This window comes from Drosophila rhopaloa, unplaced genomic scaffold, assembly GCF_018152115.1.
Source record: "Drosophila rhopaloa isolate 14029-0021.01 unplaced genomic scaffold, ASM1815211v1 contig_3, whole genome shotgun sequence".
In the NCBI taxonomy this organism is placed as follows: domain Eukaryota; kingdom Metazoa; phylum Arthropoda; class Insecta; order Diptera; family Drosophilidae; genus Drosophila; species Drosophila rhopaloa.
The window spans coordinates 14,762,261-14,774,345 of NW_025335123.1; the positions used below are offsets into that span (position 1 = coordinate 14,762,261).

General features: G+C 42.1%; 4 protein-coding genes across 5 annotated transcripts; all 4 read left to right on the forward strand.

The window, feature by feature from the left end:
* The first annotated feature begins 1,067 nt into the window (after positions 1-1,067).
* LOC123037950 (bromodomain testis-specific protein-like) lies at positions 1,068-2,685 on the forward strand. Its single transcript, XM_044460841.1, has 4 exons — positions 1,068-1,267; positions 1,348-1,393; positions 2,365-2,565; positions 2,615-2,685. Exons 1-4 carry the CDS (start codon positions 1,115-1,117, stop codon positions 2,683-2,685), a joined length of 471 nt encoding a protein of 156 aa, XP_044316776.1. The 5' UTR covers positions 1,068-1,114.
* A 130-nt stretch (positions 2,686-2,815) lies between these two features.
* On the forward strand, positions 2,816-4,992 carry LOC108040487. The gene is made up of 3 exons (XM_017117974.2): positions 2,816-3,835; positions 4,080-4,176; positions 4,811-4,992. The coding sequence occupies exons 1-3, from the start codon at positions 2,816-2,818 to the stop codon at positions 4,876-4,878; spliced, it is 1,185 nt and encodes a 394-aa protein (XP_016973463.2). The 3' UTR covers positions 4,879-4,992.
* A 932-nt stretch (positions 4,993-5,924) lies between these two features.
* LOC108040486 (accessory gland protein Acp29AB-like) lies at positions 5,925-6,677 on the forward strand. Its single transcript, XM_017117972.1, has one exon. The coding sequence runs from the start codon at positions 5,925-5,927 to the stop codon at positions 6,675-6,677; it is 753 nt and encodes a 250-aa protein (XP_016973461.1).
* A 577-nt stretch (positions 6,678-7,254) lies between these two features.
* Positions 7,255-12,060, forward strand: LOC108040497 (arginine/serine-rich coiled-coil protein 2). 2 transcript variants are annotated; one of them, XM_017117987.2, is made up of 4 exons: positions 7,255-7,388; positions 7,707-7,964; positions 9,750-9,956; positions 10,768-12,060. In XM_017117987.2, exons 1-4 carry the CDS (start codon positions 7,326-7,328, stop codon positions 11,908-11,910), a joined length of 1,671 nt encoding a protein of 556 aa, XP_016973476.1. In that variant the 5' UTR covers positions 7,255-7,325; the 3' UTR covers positions 11,911-12,060. The 2 variants fall into 2 exon arrangements, with proteins under 2 accessions (XP_016973476.1, XP_016973477.1); XM_017117988.2 differs by lacking the exons at positions 7,255-7,388; positions 7,707-7,964 and adding an exon at positions 9,267-9,532.
* The last annotated feature ends 25 nt before the right edge of the window (positions 12,061-12,085 follow it).

The window sequence follows — 12,085 nt, forward strand, 5'->3', positions numbered from 1 at the left end:
TTTTTAATTAATTGTATTTATTTCAAAATAATGATTAAAGATTTGTTTTTTTTTGCAATTTGTTCAAAACTTTCCGAATTCTGTGTTAGATCTCACATCAATATTGTTTTAAGTGCTTGCAAATAATAGTTATAAAGTACATTTGACCAAAAATAATGATTTTCATTGAAGAAAACGGTAAAAAACTTAAATTAAATATAAACTCATTTTATCAAATATAATGATTTTCATTGAAGAAAAAGGAAACAGACTTCAATGGTTTTTTTTATAATAGTTATCAACTACTTTTTATCAAAAATAATAATTTTCATCCAAGATAACGGTGAAAAATTTAAAATGATTTTTATTTTTATAGTAGTTTTATTGAAGCAATAGGTGAACATCTTAAATATTTTCATTTTTATAATAGTTATGCACTACATTTGATTAAAAATTAGATTTTCAAGGTATTGGAATGGAATTGTAATAAAAAAGACAGCCCAATTGCTAAAACTTCTAAAAGCCGAATTCATGTGGAACCAAATGAAGCAATTCAGCAATTCAATCATTAAGGGGATTCCCAAATGAAAGTTTACGATAGTAAATAAGGCTTGCAGATTGGTGTCCTTACAAAATAGCTAATTTTGAACTTAATTACTTAAGGAAATATTTAATTACATATATTAAACGAGGTTCTTATAATTTAAAGGAAAACAACGAATAAAGGGTTATCGCAAAATGTCCATCTCTAGTTAAAGCGCTTTTTTTAAATTCTTGGAATTACATTAATTCTGCGCATGCGCGACTTTTCAGGACATTTGCATTACACAGCTTGCCATTAATTCTTGAGGATGGCAGAACATCTTTGAAATGCTCCTGAGTTACTCCTGCATATGTGCATTATTCAAATCTAGAGTGGATTTAGGGAGGGGAGAAGAGTCCCAAACATGGCATCGATATCGGGATATCCTACGTATCGATGCTGCGAGTCGCCATTGTCATTTAAGCGCACATCACCTATCTAATCAGTTTCCGCATCCATTTCCGTTTCCGGAAAAGTCGAGCCGGCCCGGCTAAGCGGAGTGATTTAAGTGAATAAAGGAGCGAAGTGATTTTTTACTGCAGCTGCTTAGAGATGAAGTACGTTAGCAAGCGCCAAAGAAAGCGAAAGCACTTCTATGATTCGGCAAATGTGCTCGAAAGCGATGACAATGCTCAATCGGGGAAACCTAAGCGTATCACTAAGAAAACCAAAGTGAAGCGTAGCCAGAAGAATCCGGCACAAATTGTGAGTAGTGTAGATTTGCGGAGGGGGGACTGCCCCCTCTCAAGTTTGCGTGATAATTTCATTTCGCTGCTAATCTTCAGATGGCCACTACAAAAAACTTCGCTCTGACTCCAAACCATACCGCCGGTAAGCCCTAATCCATCTCCCTTCCTCTCCCCTCCCCTCCACTCCTCTCATCCATTAAGATCGTCTGTCCGGCGTCATAAACAAAGCCCACGAACCACCGTAAATATAAACAATTCGCGAGACGCTTGTTTTTTTTTGTTTTTGCTGACCGTGAATATGAAATGCTAGCCAAAACACAACAAATTCTGTCCAAAATCACAAATCATTCATTGGATTGTTTCTCTTGCCATACATTTTCCGAATCTTCCGGGTGGAAAACTCTGAAACCCAGTAGTCTGAATTCTTCCCCAAACTCTTGATGAATTTCTTCCATTTTCTTTTTTGTTTCTTTTAGCTGTCATCCTGTTATTTGTTTCTGTCATTCTATAGCCCTCTCACTCTCACTCTTGCTTTGTGTTAGTGTTGGTTAGGAAAGTTTGTCGAAGAATGCGACAGCATATCATTCTCATTTTGACATTTGAGCATTTGCGAAGATTATTCGGATTTTTCCTTGCAAGAGTATGGAAGTAAAAGGTATTTCTTATCCGATTGATCGGGCTTTTAATTCAAAAAAAGAGGATACAAGCATAAGAAAATGTAAAAATAGTCTGCCTTTTTCCCAATTTATTCCTGATTTGGGAACAAAAAACTTTCTCCCTAATTACAGTTACATTCATTTACAGTTATTTTCCTTTGCTTCATTATTGCTATAGATTACTCTATCTTTTAACTTACTTTTTTGCAATAACGTACAGTGCCTTGGGGATTGCCTACTTAGTATTAACTTAAGCAAGCTGCTTTATTTGTTTTTCCCTAAAAGAAACAACTTTTTTGTATTTAAATCCTCGTATGAAAGTCGGAAACGCTATAAGATTGCCAAAAAAGAAAAAACGTTTTAATCGGATAGTGTTTAAAAACTACTGCGGGAATGTCCTGTTTTCCCAACTGACCACTTTGATATGTTTTTCTCACTTGCATTTCCCCCTCCGCAGCACCTCGCCGCCCCCGTAAGGCCCTGTTGCCCACGCCACTGCTACCGCCACCACCACCACCACCCCCCGACCAGTCCTCCCACTCCGAAGGGGGCAGCAGCAGCAGCTCCAGCAGCCAGGAGAGCAGCCTGGCCATCGGGAATGCGAAGGACACGAGGCAGAGCAGCGGCAGCGGCGATCTGGAGCGGGAGAGCTTGGAGCGTTCCCAGGGACACCATAAGCACAACGTCCAGGCCCTCACCCTGGCCAGCTTCATTGATCCGGATCTGCTCAAGCGGACAGGCGGAGGCAAATGCCTCAAGTCTCCGGACAAGCCACTGACACCGCCGCCGTCACCGCCGCCTCCTCCCCCTCCCCCGCCGCCGCCGCCGCCGCCTCCTCCCCCGCCGCCGCCGCCACCGCCCCCAAAACATTCACCCAGATCCGATTTGACCAGCCCCTGGGATGGTATATGCTCGGTGGCTGGATCCCATTGACGAACGATTTCGGAGAGGATCCCGATTTGTGGATCTCTAGTCAGGCAGCCATACCGCGCACCTCCGTCCTCTGCGATAAGGCGGATTTTGGGCCATTGACGGCCACCAAAGTGGGGGATGATGGGCTCCCATTGCCGCCGATGTGGAGCAATCCCCTCAAGCTGCCAGATGAACGCGATGATGAGGATACATTTGCGGGGCACAAGCTGAAGCCCATTGGCTACGAGATGTTGCTGGCCAGGAAGCAGAAACGGATGGCCAATCTGGTCCAGAAGTCGATCGACGACCAGGTGGCGGTGCTCAAGAAACTGGTTGAGAGCTGCAAGTATATTTGGCAAAACTGCGAATATGATCCAGTGATTCCGTGGCACAAAACGATCTGGAGCGTGGGGCGCCACCAGCTAAAGGAACCGCCGAATCGAGGCACTTATGTTGTGAAGCGGCAGGTGGAGCAACGACAGCAGCAGTTGGAACAGGAGCAGCAACTGGAAAAGGAAAAGGAGAAGCAGCAGAAGCTAAGTCAACAGCAGGAGGAACCGAAGCCCCCCGTTCCGTACGCCACTGCCAATCCGTTTCTGGTGCCATCGGCTGTTTGGAATCTCTGCGTCCCCCATCCCTGGATTGGAAATCAAGGGCTCAACTTGTACCACCAGCAGATGGGCTACTGGTATCCATCCTGGCACCAGACAGTCCCCAACTGGTGGGACAATCCCATCTACGTGCAGTGCATGGCCCAGATGGAGCTGTTCCCGGTGAATCTCTCGCCAGAGGAGCTGCAGGCAGCCCAGATGTACGCCATCCACGGCGAGCAGTTCTTCGACATGCCCATGGGCATGGGCTACAAGGGCGGCATCCCCATTCCCCAGCCCTCCTATCCGCTGGCTCCGTATTATCTCTATGCTCCACCGCCCTATGTCCTGTATTACCAGGTCCAGCAGCCGATCTTCTATCCACCGATTGCCCATCAAATGGCCGGATCGCATCCAAACCACCAGGTGAGTCGGCTGACTGTTCAAATGAATAATGGCTTTCATTGCAAGACTTTCAATATATTTATGTACCTCAAAAATAGCTTCAAGCGGAGTAACTTGAGTGAACTTACAACGTTAATCATTATGTAACACTGCTATTATGAGAATACTACAAAAATATATCCAAAAGTCGGAATGTAGCCTTAATAACCATTGTGTTTGTACCATTAGCCAACTGCCTAAACCTCTACTTTCACTTCTTCCTCAGCCAGTTCGAGTCTCAGGGGCAGGAATCCCAGGAAAAGGATGTGGTGCAGGAGGAGCAGTCGGCACAAGCAAGGCAAGTGCTGGTGGAAGAGGTTCAAGTAAGACTAGCAATTTGAGTGATAATTCCCTCAAAAGAAATTTTAAACTGATTTTAAAATCGAATTTGATATCCTCCTCCTAATTAAATGAACAAATAATAAACCCAAAACTGATTAGTACTTATAATATTACCTTATTTAAGTATATCTTTTGATAAGATGTCATGTTTTAATGTCTGCTTAAATCTTACCAGATTTATTTTTATTTTTTATGTCCAACCAAATACATTTGTAATTGATGAGAAATTATTCTAAAATTATAAAAATCATCTTGTGTATAACAATTGTGTTTAATTACACAACAATTACACAATGTTCTTAAGAGGTATCCCACTTTGAAATCAGCTTTGATTTAATTAACTTATCCACTCTATAAGTTCAATTTTGGGTCACCTTTTTACCAGTCATCGGAATCTTAGAAATTTCTAATTGATCGTTCAAATGACAAATTTATAATCAAACCAAAAGTTTAAACACATTTAATGTTTAATTATATTTATGCTGATATTATGATAGTTGCACAATCATTAGATTCGTATATCTTTAGGCTGCGAAAAGTATTTCTTAGGGAATATAAAACGTTGTTCAAAATTTTACTTGTTTATCAAATTAATTTCATCCCTTTTTTTCGCAGAAAATCGGAAACAGAGGTATCGTGGAAATGGAAGCACCAGTTTCAACTCGAATGGCCAGAGGTGCTAGTGGTGCTAGCGGTTCCAGTGGTTCTGGTCGCATCAGTGGATCGAGCGATGTCCTTCCGACCGTTGATGTTCTCAATTTAAACATTACCAACTTCCCACCGCTTCCAGTGCCTCCGAAAAAGCGCAGGAACTAAACATTGATTGGCAAAGGGAAGATTTCAAAACCACTATATGCATCATTACTCTAAACATTCACATTCACATTCGACGATGCATGATATTTTTTTTGAATACCACTTTATTCCTAACACCAGAATGTCACTAACACAGCGCCTGATTTCATTTCAATGGCATTTCCACACATGTTTTCCACATGATATCAAATAAACGCACTAATATTGAACACTAACCCGATATCGTATTTGTAGTAGTTGTTGTACAAGTAGCTAACCATATTTATTTAGTTTTACCATTATCTTTTATTAATGCATGGCTATTATTTGCCGTCCACTTCCCAAACGAATTAAATGCCAAAAAAATATTCTTGACATTAATTCAGTATTGATTAATGTGTGATAAATAGAAATAAAATTATAAAATATACATTTTAATAGGACAATAATATAAATAAGCGATTATTTTAGTAAGATAGATAGAAAAAAAGAATTTAAAGTTTAATAAACCAAAGAACCAAATGTTTGCCCAACAAAAAGCATGATTGTAAATAAACGAAAATCAAAATTGGTTCAGCTTTGTTTAAAACAAAGGACCACAATAAATAATACTATTTTAATTACCTTAACAGGAAAAGCAGATAATAGTTTGTAGATCGACTATATGATGACCAACATTTAGATGTCGGTTTCTATGGGTACTTATTTAAAAACGCATATTTTTGTCATATAATTGGAGATTAGTCGTTTCCAAATTTTTAAAACCAGAATTGGCAACCACCAACCGGAATTGCTTATCACTGCTTTCAGCGAACTAAAAATATGCGAAAATAATGCGTTTATCAGCAATGTTGGTGCTTTCTTTGTTCATTCCACAAATAAATTATTTCAGTGTTTCAGAAACGTTCTTCTAGTGTAGTAACATTTATTAAAAATGCTACTCCAACTGATTGCCACCTGCTTACTGTGGTCCTTTTTGGTCCTGGACTCGCATGTCTCATTGGGTGATCCTCAGGTGGATCCTCATAGTGGAAGTCCAGGGTGTGTTCTCCGCGATGCACCCAGCCAGTGCGGCTCCTTTTGCCTGGCCGCACTGCATCCGCTGTTCGATGAGAGTGCTGAAACCCAGAACAAGCTGGCCAGGATCGAAGCTAGTCAGGATGCGCTCGATACCAAGCAGGAAGCTCTCAATACCAAGCAGGAAGCTCTTAATACCAAGCTGGAAGCTCTTGAAACAAAGCTGGAGGAGGAACTTTTGGCCATACGGACCAGTTTGCAGGCGATTCTGGATAACGTGAAGAGCCCACCCAGGATCGATTCTAGGTTCGAGCTGATTGGCTCTAGATACTTCTATATTGAAGATACTACTAGAAAGAATCATACCGACGCTGCAGACACCTGTCGAAAGATGGGAAGCTATCTTGCATCTATAAAAGACGAAGAAGAATTGAATGCCATCACAGCAAAACTCAAAAAAGGAGAGGAATACTTGCTTGGCATCAAATATAGGGATGATTTAAAGGCATACGTATCGGAGGCCTCCGGAAAGACGGCAACATTTTTAAAATTTACAAACTTTAAAAGGTTTCGAGTCGAAAGTCCGGACTGCATTTACCTTACATCGAACTATATGCTTGAATCGTTTTGTGGTAAAAGTTTTTTCATTTGCCAGAGTGATTTAGAGTGAATTTAAATAGAAAAGGTTAAATTAATAATGCGTAAAAAGTATTTTTTTAAAGAATAATAACCAACTGAAAACGTTCACATGTTAAATGAGTAACATGGTTTTTGTAGTTTTTTAAAGCAAGTTAAAAAAAAATTAATTGAAAGAATGGTTATTTAATTCACTTTAATTGTTCGATTGGAAGAGTTAGGTAAATCAGTAATGCTTGTAGAGTTAAATAATAAATAAATAAATAAAAATAAAATTTTCGTAATGTATATTTTATATATTTCGGCAGATTAGCAACCCTTTTTTTGCAGTGCATTAATCAAAGTGCATTTTGTGTGGGGTTACAGTGATTTTAGTTAAAAGATTGAAACACATCGAAATTAGCATATTTGTCGGAGCCACCAACGTTATCGATTGTTAGCGCGGACTTACACCGCAGTTAGCGGATACATGATCCATTAGTAACGAGATACCTAATACGAAACTAGCGAGTACCACCACCATTTTATTTGCATTTTAGAGATGGAAAAACACCGATGACGCATTGCCAAACATCGATAACACTGATGTTCTGAAAACATCGATGCTCTTCCACCTCTACTGGCAATTGATTACTTTTTTTTGACGCACTAGGGCGCTAAAAGCATTTTTCGGCGTGAAAAGATGGAGGCCCTGGTAAATTACAGCAGCGAGGACGACCAGGAGGATGCTAGCTACCAGATCCGGGTAAATATAGCCACGCCGCAAGGCCGGAAGCAGCTGAAAAAACCAAAATCGTACTCACTGTCAGAGCGCATTTTGTGTACACATTCTATAATTTTTTTGTTTCTTCTTCTTCATTTGGCCCCTCTGTGTGTGTTTGTGTGTGTGCATTTGCGTGTGTGCAAGGCGTTGAAATATAGTTAACTGATCCTGACCCGATCCCACCACCCCAAAATATACAACCCGCTTCCCTTACCCCCCTCTAATTTAGTTCAAGTATCCTAGTGCTTTAGTAAAATAATGCGAATTTGCTGTTTCTGAATAGTTGCAAAATTCCCCTAGGCACCACAACAACAACATTTGCAGCCGCAGCCGCATGTGAAATCAGCAACAACAACTAGTTTCCTACAGCAGAGATATAACAACAACAAAAACAACAATGGCAGTAGCGACGGCGACGTTGACGCCGGCAGAGACAGTCGCAGCGGCAGCGGCAACAACAATAGTCCGCGGGAAAAGGAGAAGGATAAGGAGAAGAAGCGACGCCATCACACTCCTCCTCTGTTGACGTCGCAGCAGCAAAATCACAGGATTGATGAGGTAAAGAATTGCCGTGGCACCAATCGATATAATCTCCACATAACTATATATTATGTACAATACGTGTGTATGTGTCTGGGTTGGAGCGGATGCGGATGTAAACCCTACATGTGCCATTTCCTTCCACTTCCACACAGTGGCGGGCAGAATAGCACTGCCATCAGCACTTATAGTGGCGGGCAGAATAATAGCACGCCACACCGCATTAAATCAATAACGCAGCCTTGTTCTCATTTACGATAGTCAAGGAATCGTTGTGAAGTTCACATTGAATTATGCATTGTTTTATATACAAAGCAAAGAATCTTTTGTTTTCGAAAATAGCAAACAGGTGTGCTAAAAAAATATTAGAAGAATGACAAAATATTTGTTTTATCTTTTTAATCAAACCAACGTAGATAACCATTGATAAGCTTTATTGATTGTTTGAAAATGTTCTATAGTAATATTTCATACTAACAGTTTGTTATATTAGTCAGAAAACTATACGTTTTATTTACACATAAAATGATTACATTCATGTACATATGTGATATAGCTAGGCAGTTGAAATTCCATTGCTCGGTGTAAATTAGCCCTTATAATAAATTTATGATAAAAAGCGTTATTATGTTTAGTAGAAGCAAGCCTATATCATCACTTGTGATTGTGTATTTACTATGTAATTAAAATCCAAAAAAAAAAAACAATTCGCTTTAAACTGCCAGAAGATACATTTTTTATGTTCAAAAGATTGTTGGTCTTTTCTATTTTCGACTAGCCATCTTTACAATTTATATTATAGGTAATTACAAAATGACCTAATCAAATGATCAATTATTTCATTGTCTCAAATTTTAAATTCCGAGTTCTAAAAGAAATGTAGATTCAAACAAATATACATTTTTTTATTTAGGCATAACTTTGTGGTGCTATTATTTTGTCGGCAGCTGCACGCTCATAAAATTTGTTCTATGTCTAAGTATATCGATCTGCGCGATCAGGGACATGCGCTCCAACCCTCCCCCCCCCAAAAAAAATGTGTAAATTTAGCCACTGCCAGCTCGTTATGAACCAAAAAAAATAAAAATTTTATTTCTGTCGGTCCGCTTGCGATTACACACTTTGTTGTTGTTTGGCCCGCTTAGTTAAGTTTTAAAACTATATATGCCAATTAATATTTAAATGACTAAACTCTACCATTTTATTATCATTGTTGTTGTTGTTACGTAAACGAAACCAAACCAAACCAAACCAAAATGAAAAACCATTCTCAAAAAACCAAAAAGAACAAAAACCTGACCTACGACCATTGACGATACCCCGATCGTAGTAATCGCTCGATTACCAATAGCCACTTCGAAAATGCGACAATCGATCAGATTTGTAGAGACTAGGCTTGTGTGCGACTCGGTGGCTGTGGTGGTGGGTGTGTGTGTGACACACCGAAAGAAAAAGAAAAACAATTTTCAGGACACACTCACCACACACACGCCCGCACACACACTCACTCACTGGTGGCGTGAAAGCGAGAGAGAGAGAAAGAGAGAGAGAGCGAGAGAGAGAGAGAAAGCTCGAGCCGCATGAAAGTGAGTATACAAAAAAAAGCGATCAAATAGAACTTAACAACTCTCTAAGCAATCTAGGATACCCTGGAAAGGACCTTCGGCCCCAGCTGGTGGCCACAGCCCATCCATTTTCATTTCTAGCAGCTAGCATCTAGACCTAGATACTTAGCCGCCAGCGCCGTTTCGTTGATTCGCTCTAATGTAATTCTCCTTGCTGGGTTGCTTCTTCCCGTTGCAGGACCCGCAGCCCAGTAGTCGCCACCGCCAGGAGCGGGACAAGGACAGGGAAAGGGATCGCGAGCGGGACAGGGACAAGGACAAGGACAAGGACAGGGAGCGTGAGCGGGACCGGGACAAAGACCGCGAGCGAGAACGGGAGAGGGAGCGGGAGAAGCGCGACCCAGAACGAAGTCGCGACAAAGGACGCGACAAGGATCACAGCAAGGTGAGTGAGTCTTCAACCCTACGTCCATGTGGGTTAGGTATCCTGAAGGTATCAAAGAAGATACCATTTAGCCATTAAAAATATAGAGCTAAGACTATAGTCATATATCTAAAAATATCCAACACTTTATTCCGATTGCATTGATCCTCTATTATCGACAATTCAACCAACCAGGCGGATGAGTAATAATTTGTATACTCTTGCAGATTGCATTACAAATAAAATTATTTGTTTTGTTGCTATAATAATAACTAAAATTTGTACGAAAGATTTTTGTTTACAAAATTACATAGAACAAGATATAAAAAATAAACCAAATAAATAAATACATTAAATTCGACTTGGTCCATGTTCTATACTATTTTATTTATAGCGCTGGGATAAAATATTAAAAATATTATTCGACCCACTCTTTCTGAAAATGTTTTTAAATATCTTTGTTTTGTGTGGTAGCAGCAACAATTAAAATTTTTTTTATCAAAATTCACCAAATTGGCGTAACATCGATTACTACTTAAAATTCAAATTCAAAATATGGTAATTTTATACAATCTTAGCAGTACCTATACATTAGTATATTTTTGTTGCGATAATTAATACTAGAAAATCCTTTATAAAATGGGTTATTGAAATCTATGCTCAAGGAAACCCTTAAAAAGGAATATGAATAAAACATATTGTCTTTGTGGAAACTCCCCAAGAGTAAAGGGTTTTTTTTCCGACTCGTAAATAAGGTGTAGTTTTTAAGAATCGCCAACCCTACTTCCCCATGTAACTAACAACACCTTCTTATTTTCTTTGCCTCTTCCAGGGCGACCATCGCCACCATCGTACCAAAGACGGCAATAGCCACAGGGAGCGAGAGAGGGAGCGGGAAAGGGAGCGAGATCGCGACAAGGACCGCGACCGCAGGCGTTCGGAGAAGAGCAGTCGCCACCACGGCGGCAAGGAGCGCCACCATCATCACAATAACTCCTCATCCTCCTCGATAGCCGGCGCAGCAGCGGCCAATGCAGCAGGGCGTCGGTCCTATGACGACCGGACTCGTCGTCGTCGGGATTCCCGATCCCGCTCCCGCACTCCCACGGGCACACCGCCCACCCGTCGGCGCCACCAGTCGCAGCAGTCGCGCAAGTACCGCGAACGCGACTCTAGCAGTCGCTCCAGATCTCCGAAAGAAGAGCAAGCCCAGCCACTCCGCGCTGGAGCAGTGGCCGGAGCTCACGTGCTGCTCAGGAAGTCCGGCGGTGGAGGAGGATTAGGAGGATCCTCGGCAGCAACAGCAGCAGCAGCGGCTGCAGCAGCCGCCGCTCTGGCAGCCGCCAATGCAGCAGCCGCCGCGGCAGCCATGGCGGCAGCCTCGTCCGGTGGAGCAGGAGGCGGCGGTGGCCTTCTGCCGACGCCCAATTACGCACCCAAGATACCCTCGCTGATGTCCCTGGAGCTGAGCACGCCAGCGGTGGCGGCTCCCGCACTGGAACCCATCCAGCTGCCCAGCTACTACAACCCGGGCATCATCAATGCCAACCGCTATGCGGAGCAGCAGCAGAAGCGCAAGCTGCTGTGGGGGTCCAAGAAGAGCGAGGACTCGGCGAACAAGTGGGGCAACGCCCACTTCTCGCAGGACTCGGACGGCAAGGTGGCCTCCAAATTTATGCGCCTTATGGGCATCAAGAACGCCGGTTCGTCCGGCGATGGTGAGGCCAGTGGTGGCGCTGATCAGGTGGAGGCCAGCAACGGGAGTGCAGCCGGCGAGGGAACCGGAGGAGGTGGAGCAGGATCAGGAGGAGCTGCCGCATCAGCAGCTCCGGGCGGAGCGAAGGTTCCGACGGATGTGCAGCAGCGCCAGCGCATGTTCTCCAACATGGAGCAGCAGTACGAGATGGCGCGAGCCGCAACACACACGATGCGAGGCGTGGGCCTTGGTTTCGGCTCCCAGCCACGTACTTTCTAGAGGGGATCGGCGGAGGACTGGCTCCCAACCAGGCTGTAAATACCATGCCACTCACTCAACTCATTAGTCATGTCAAGAAGTTTCCTCTCAACCACTTTTTGTTTGTGTTGAGCAAATGTTTTTTGATTTCAAATAAACGTTGCAACCGAATTTATGAAGTGGAGTACCTTTATTT

What these genes read in the sequence shown, in the direction of transcription:
- LOC108040487 (XM_017117974.2), top strand. Translation starts at nt 2,816, where the DNA reads ATGCTCGGTGGCTGGATCCCATTGACGAACGATTTCGGAGAGGATCCC. An exon ending in GATCGCATCCAAACCACCAG is followed by an intron (nt 3,836 to 4,079) that starts GTGAGTCGGCTG and finishes CTTCTTCCTCAG; the next exon opens with CCAGTTCGAGTCTCAGGGGC. An exon ending in TGCTGGTGGAAGAGGTTCAA is followed by an intron (nt 4,177 to 4,810) that starts GTAAGACTAGCA and finishes TTTTTTTCGCAG; the next exon opens with AAAATCGGAAACAGAGGTAT.
- LOC108040497 (XM_017117987.2), top strand. Translation starts at nt 7,326, where the DNA reads ATGGAGGCCCTGGTAAATTACAGCAGCGAGGACGACCAGGAGGATGCT. An exon ending in AAAATCACAGGATTGATGAG is followed by an intron (nt 7,965 to 9,749) that starts GTAAAGAATTGC and finishes TTCCCGTTGCAG; the next exon opens with GACCCGCAGCCCAGTAGTCG. An exon ending in GCGACAAGGATCACAGCAAG is followed by an intron (nt 9,957 to 10,767) that starts GTGAGTGAGTCT and finishes TGCCTCTTCCAG; the next exon opens with GGCGACCATCGCCACCATCG.
- LOC108040486 (XM_017117972.1), top strand. Translation starts at nt 5,925, where the DNA reads ATGCTACTCCAACTGATTGCCACCTGCTTACTGTGGTCCTTTTTGGTC.
- LOC123037950 (XM_044460841.1), top strand. Translation starts at nt 1,115, where the DNA reads ATGAAGTACGTTAGCAAGCGCCAAAGAAAGCGAAAGCACTTCTATGAT. An exon ending in AGAAGAATCCGGCACAAATT is followed by an intron (nt 1,268 to 1,347) that starts GTGAGTAGTGTA and finishes GCTAATCTTCAG; the next exon opens with ATGGCCACTACAAAAAACTT. An exon ending in GACTCCAAACCATACCGCCG is followed by an intron (nt 1,394 to 2,364) that starts GTAAGCCCTAAT and finishes CCCCCTCCGCAG; the next exon opens with CACCTCGCCGCCCCCGTAAG.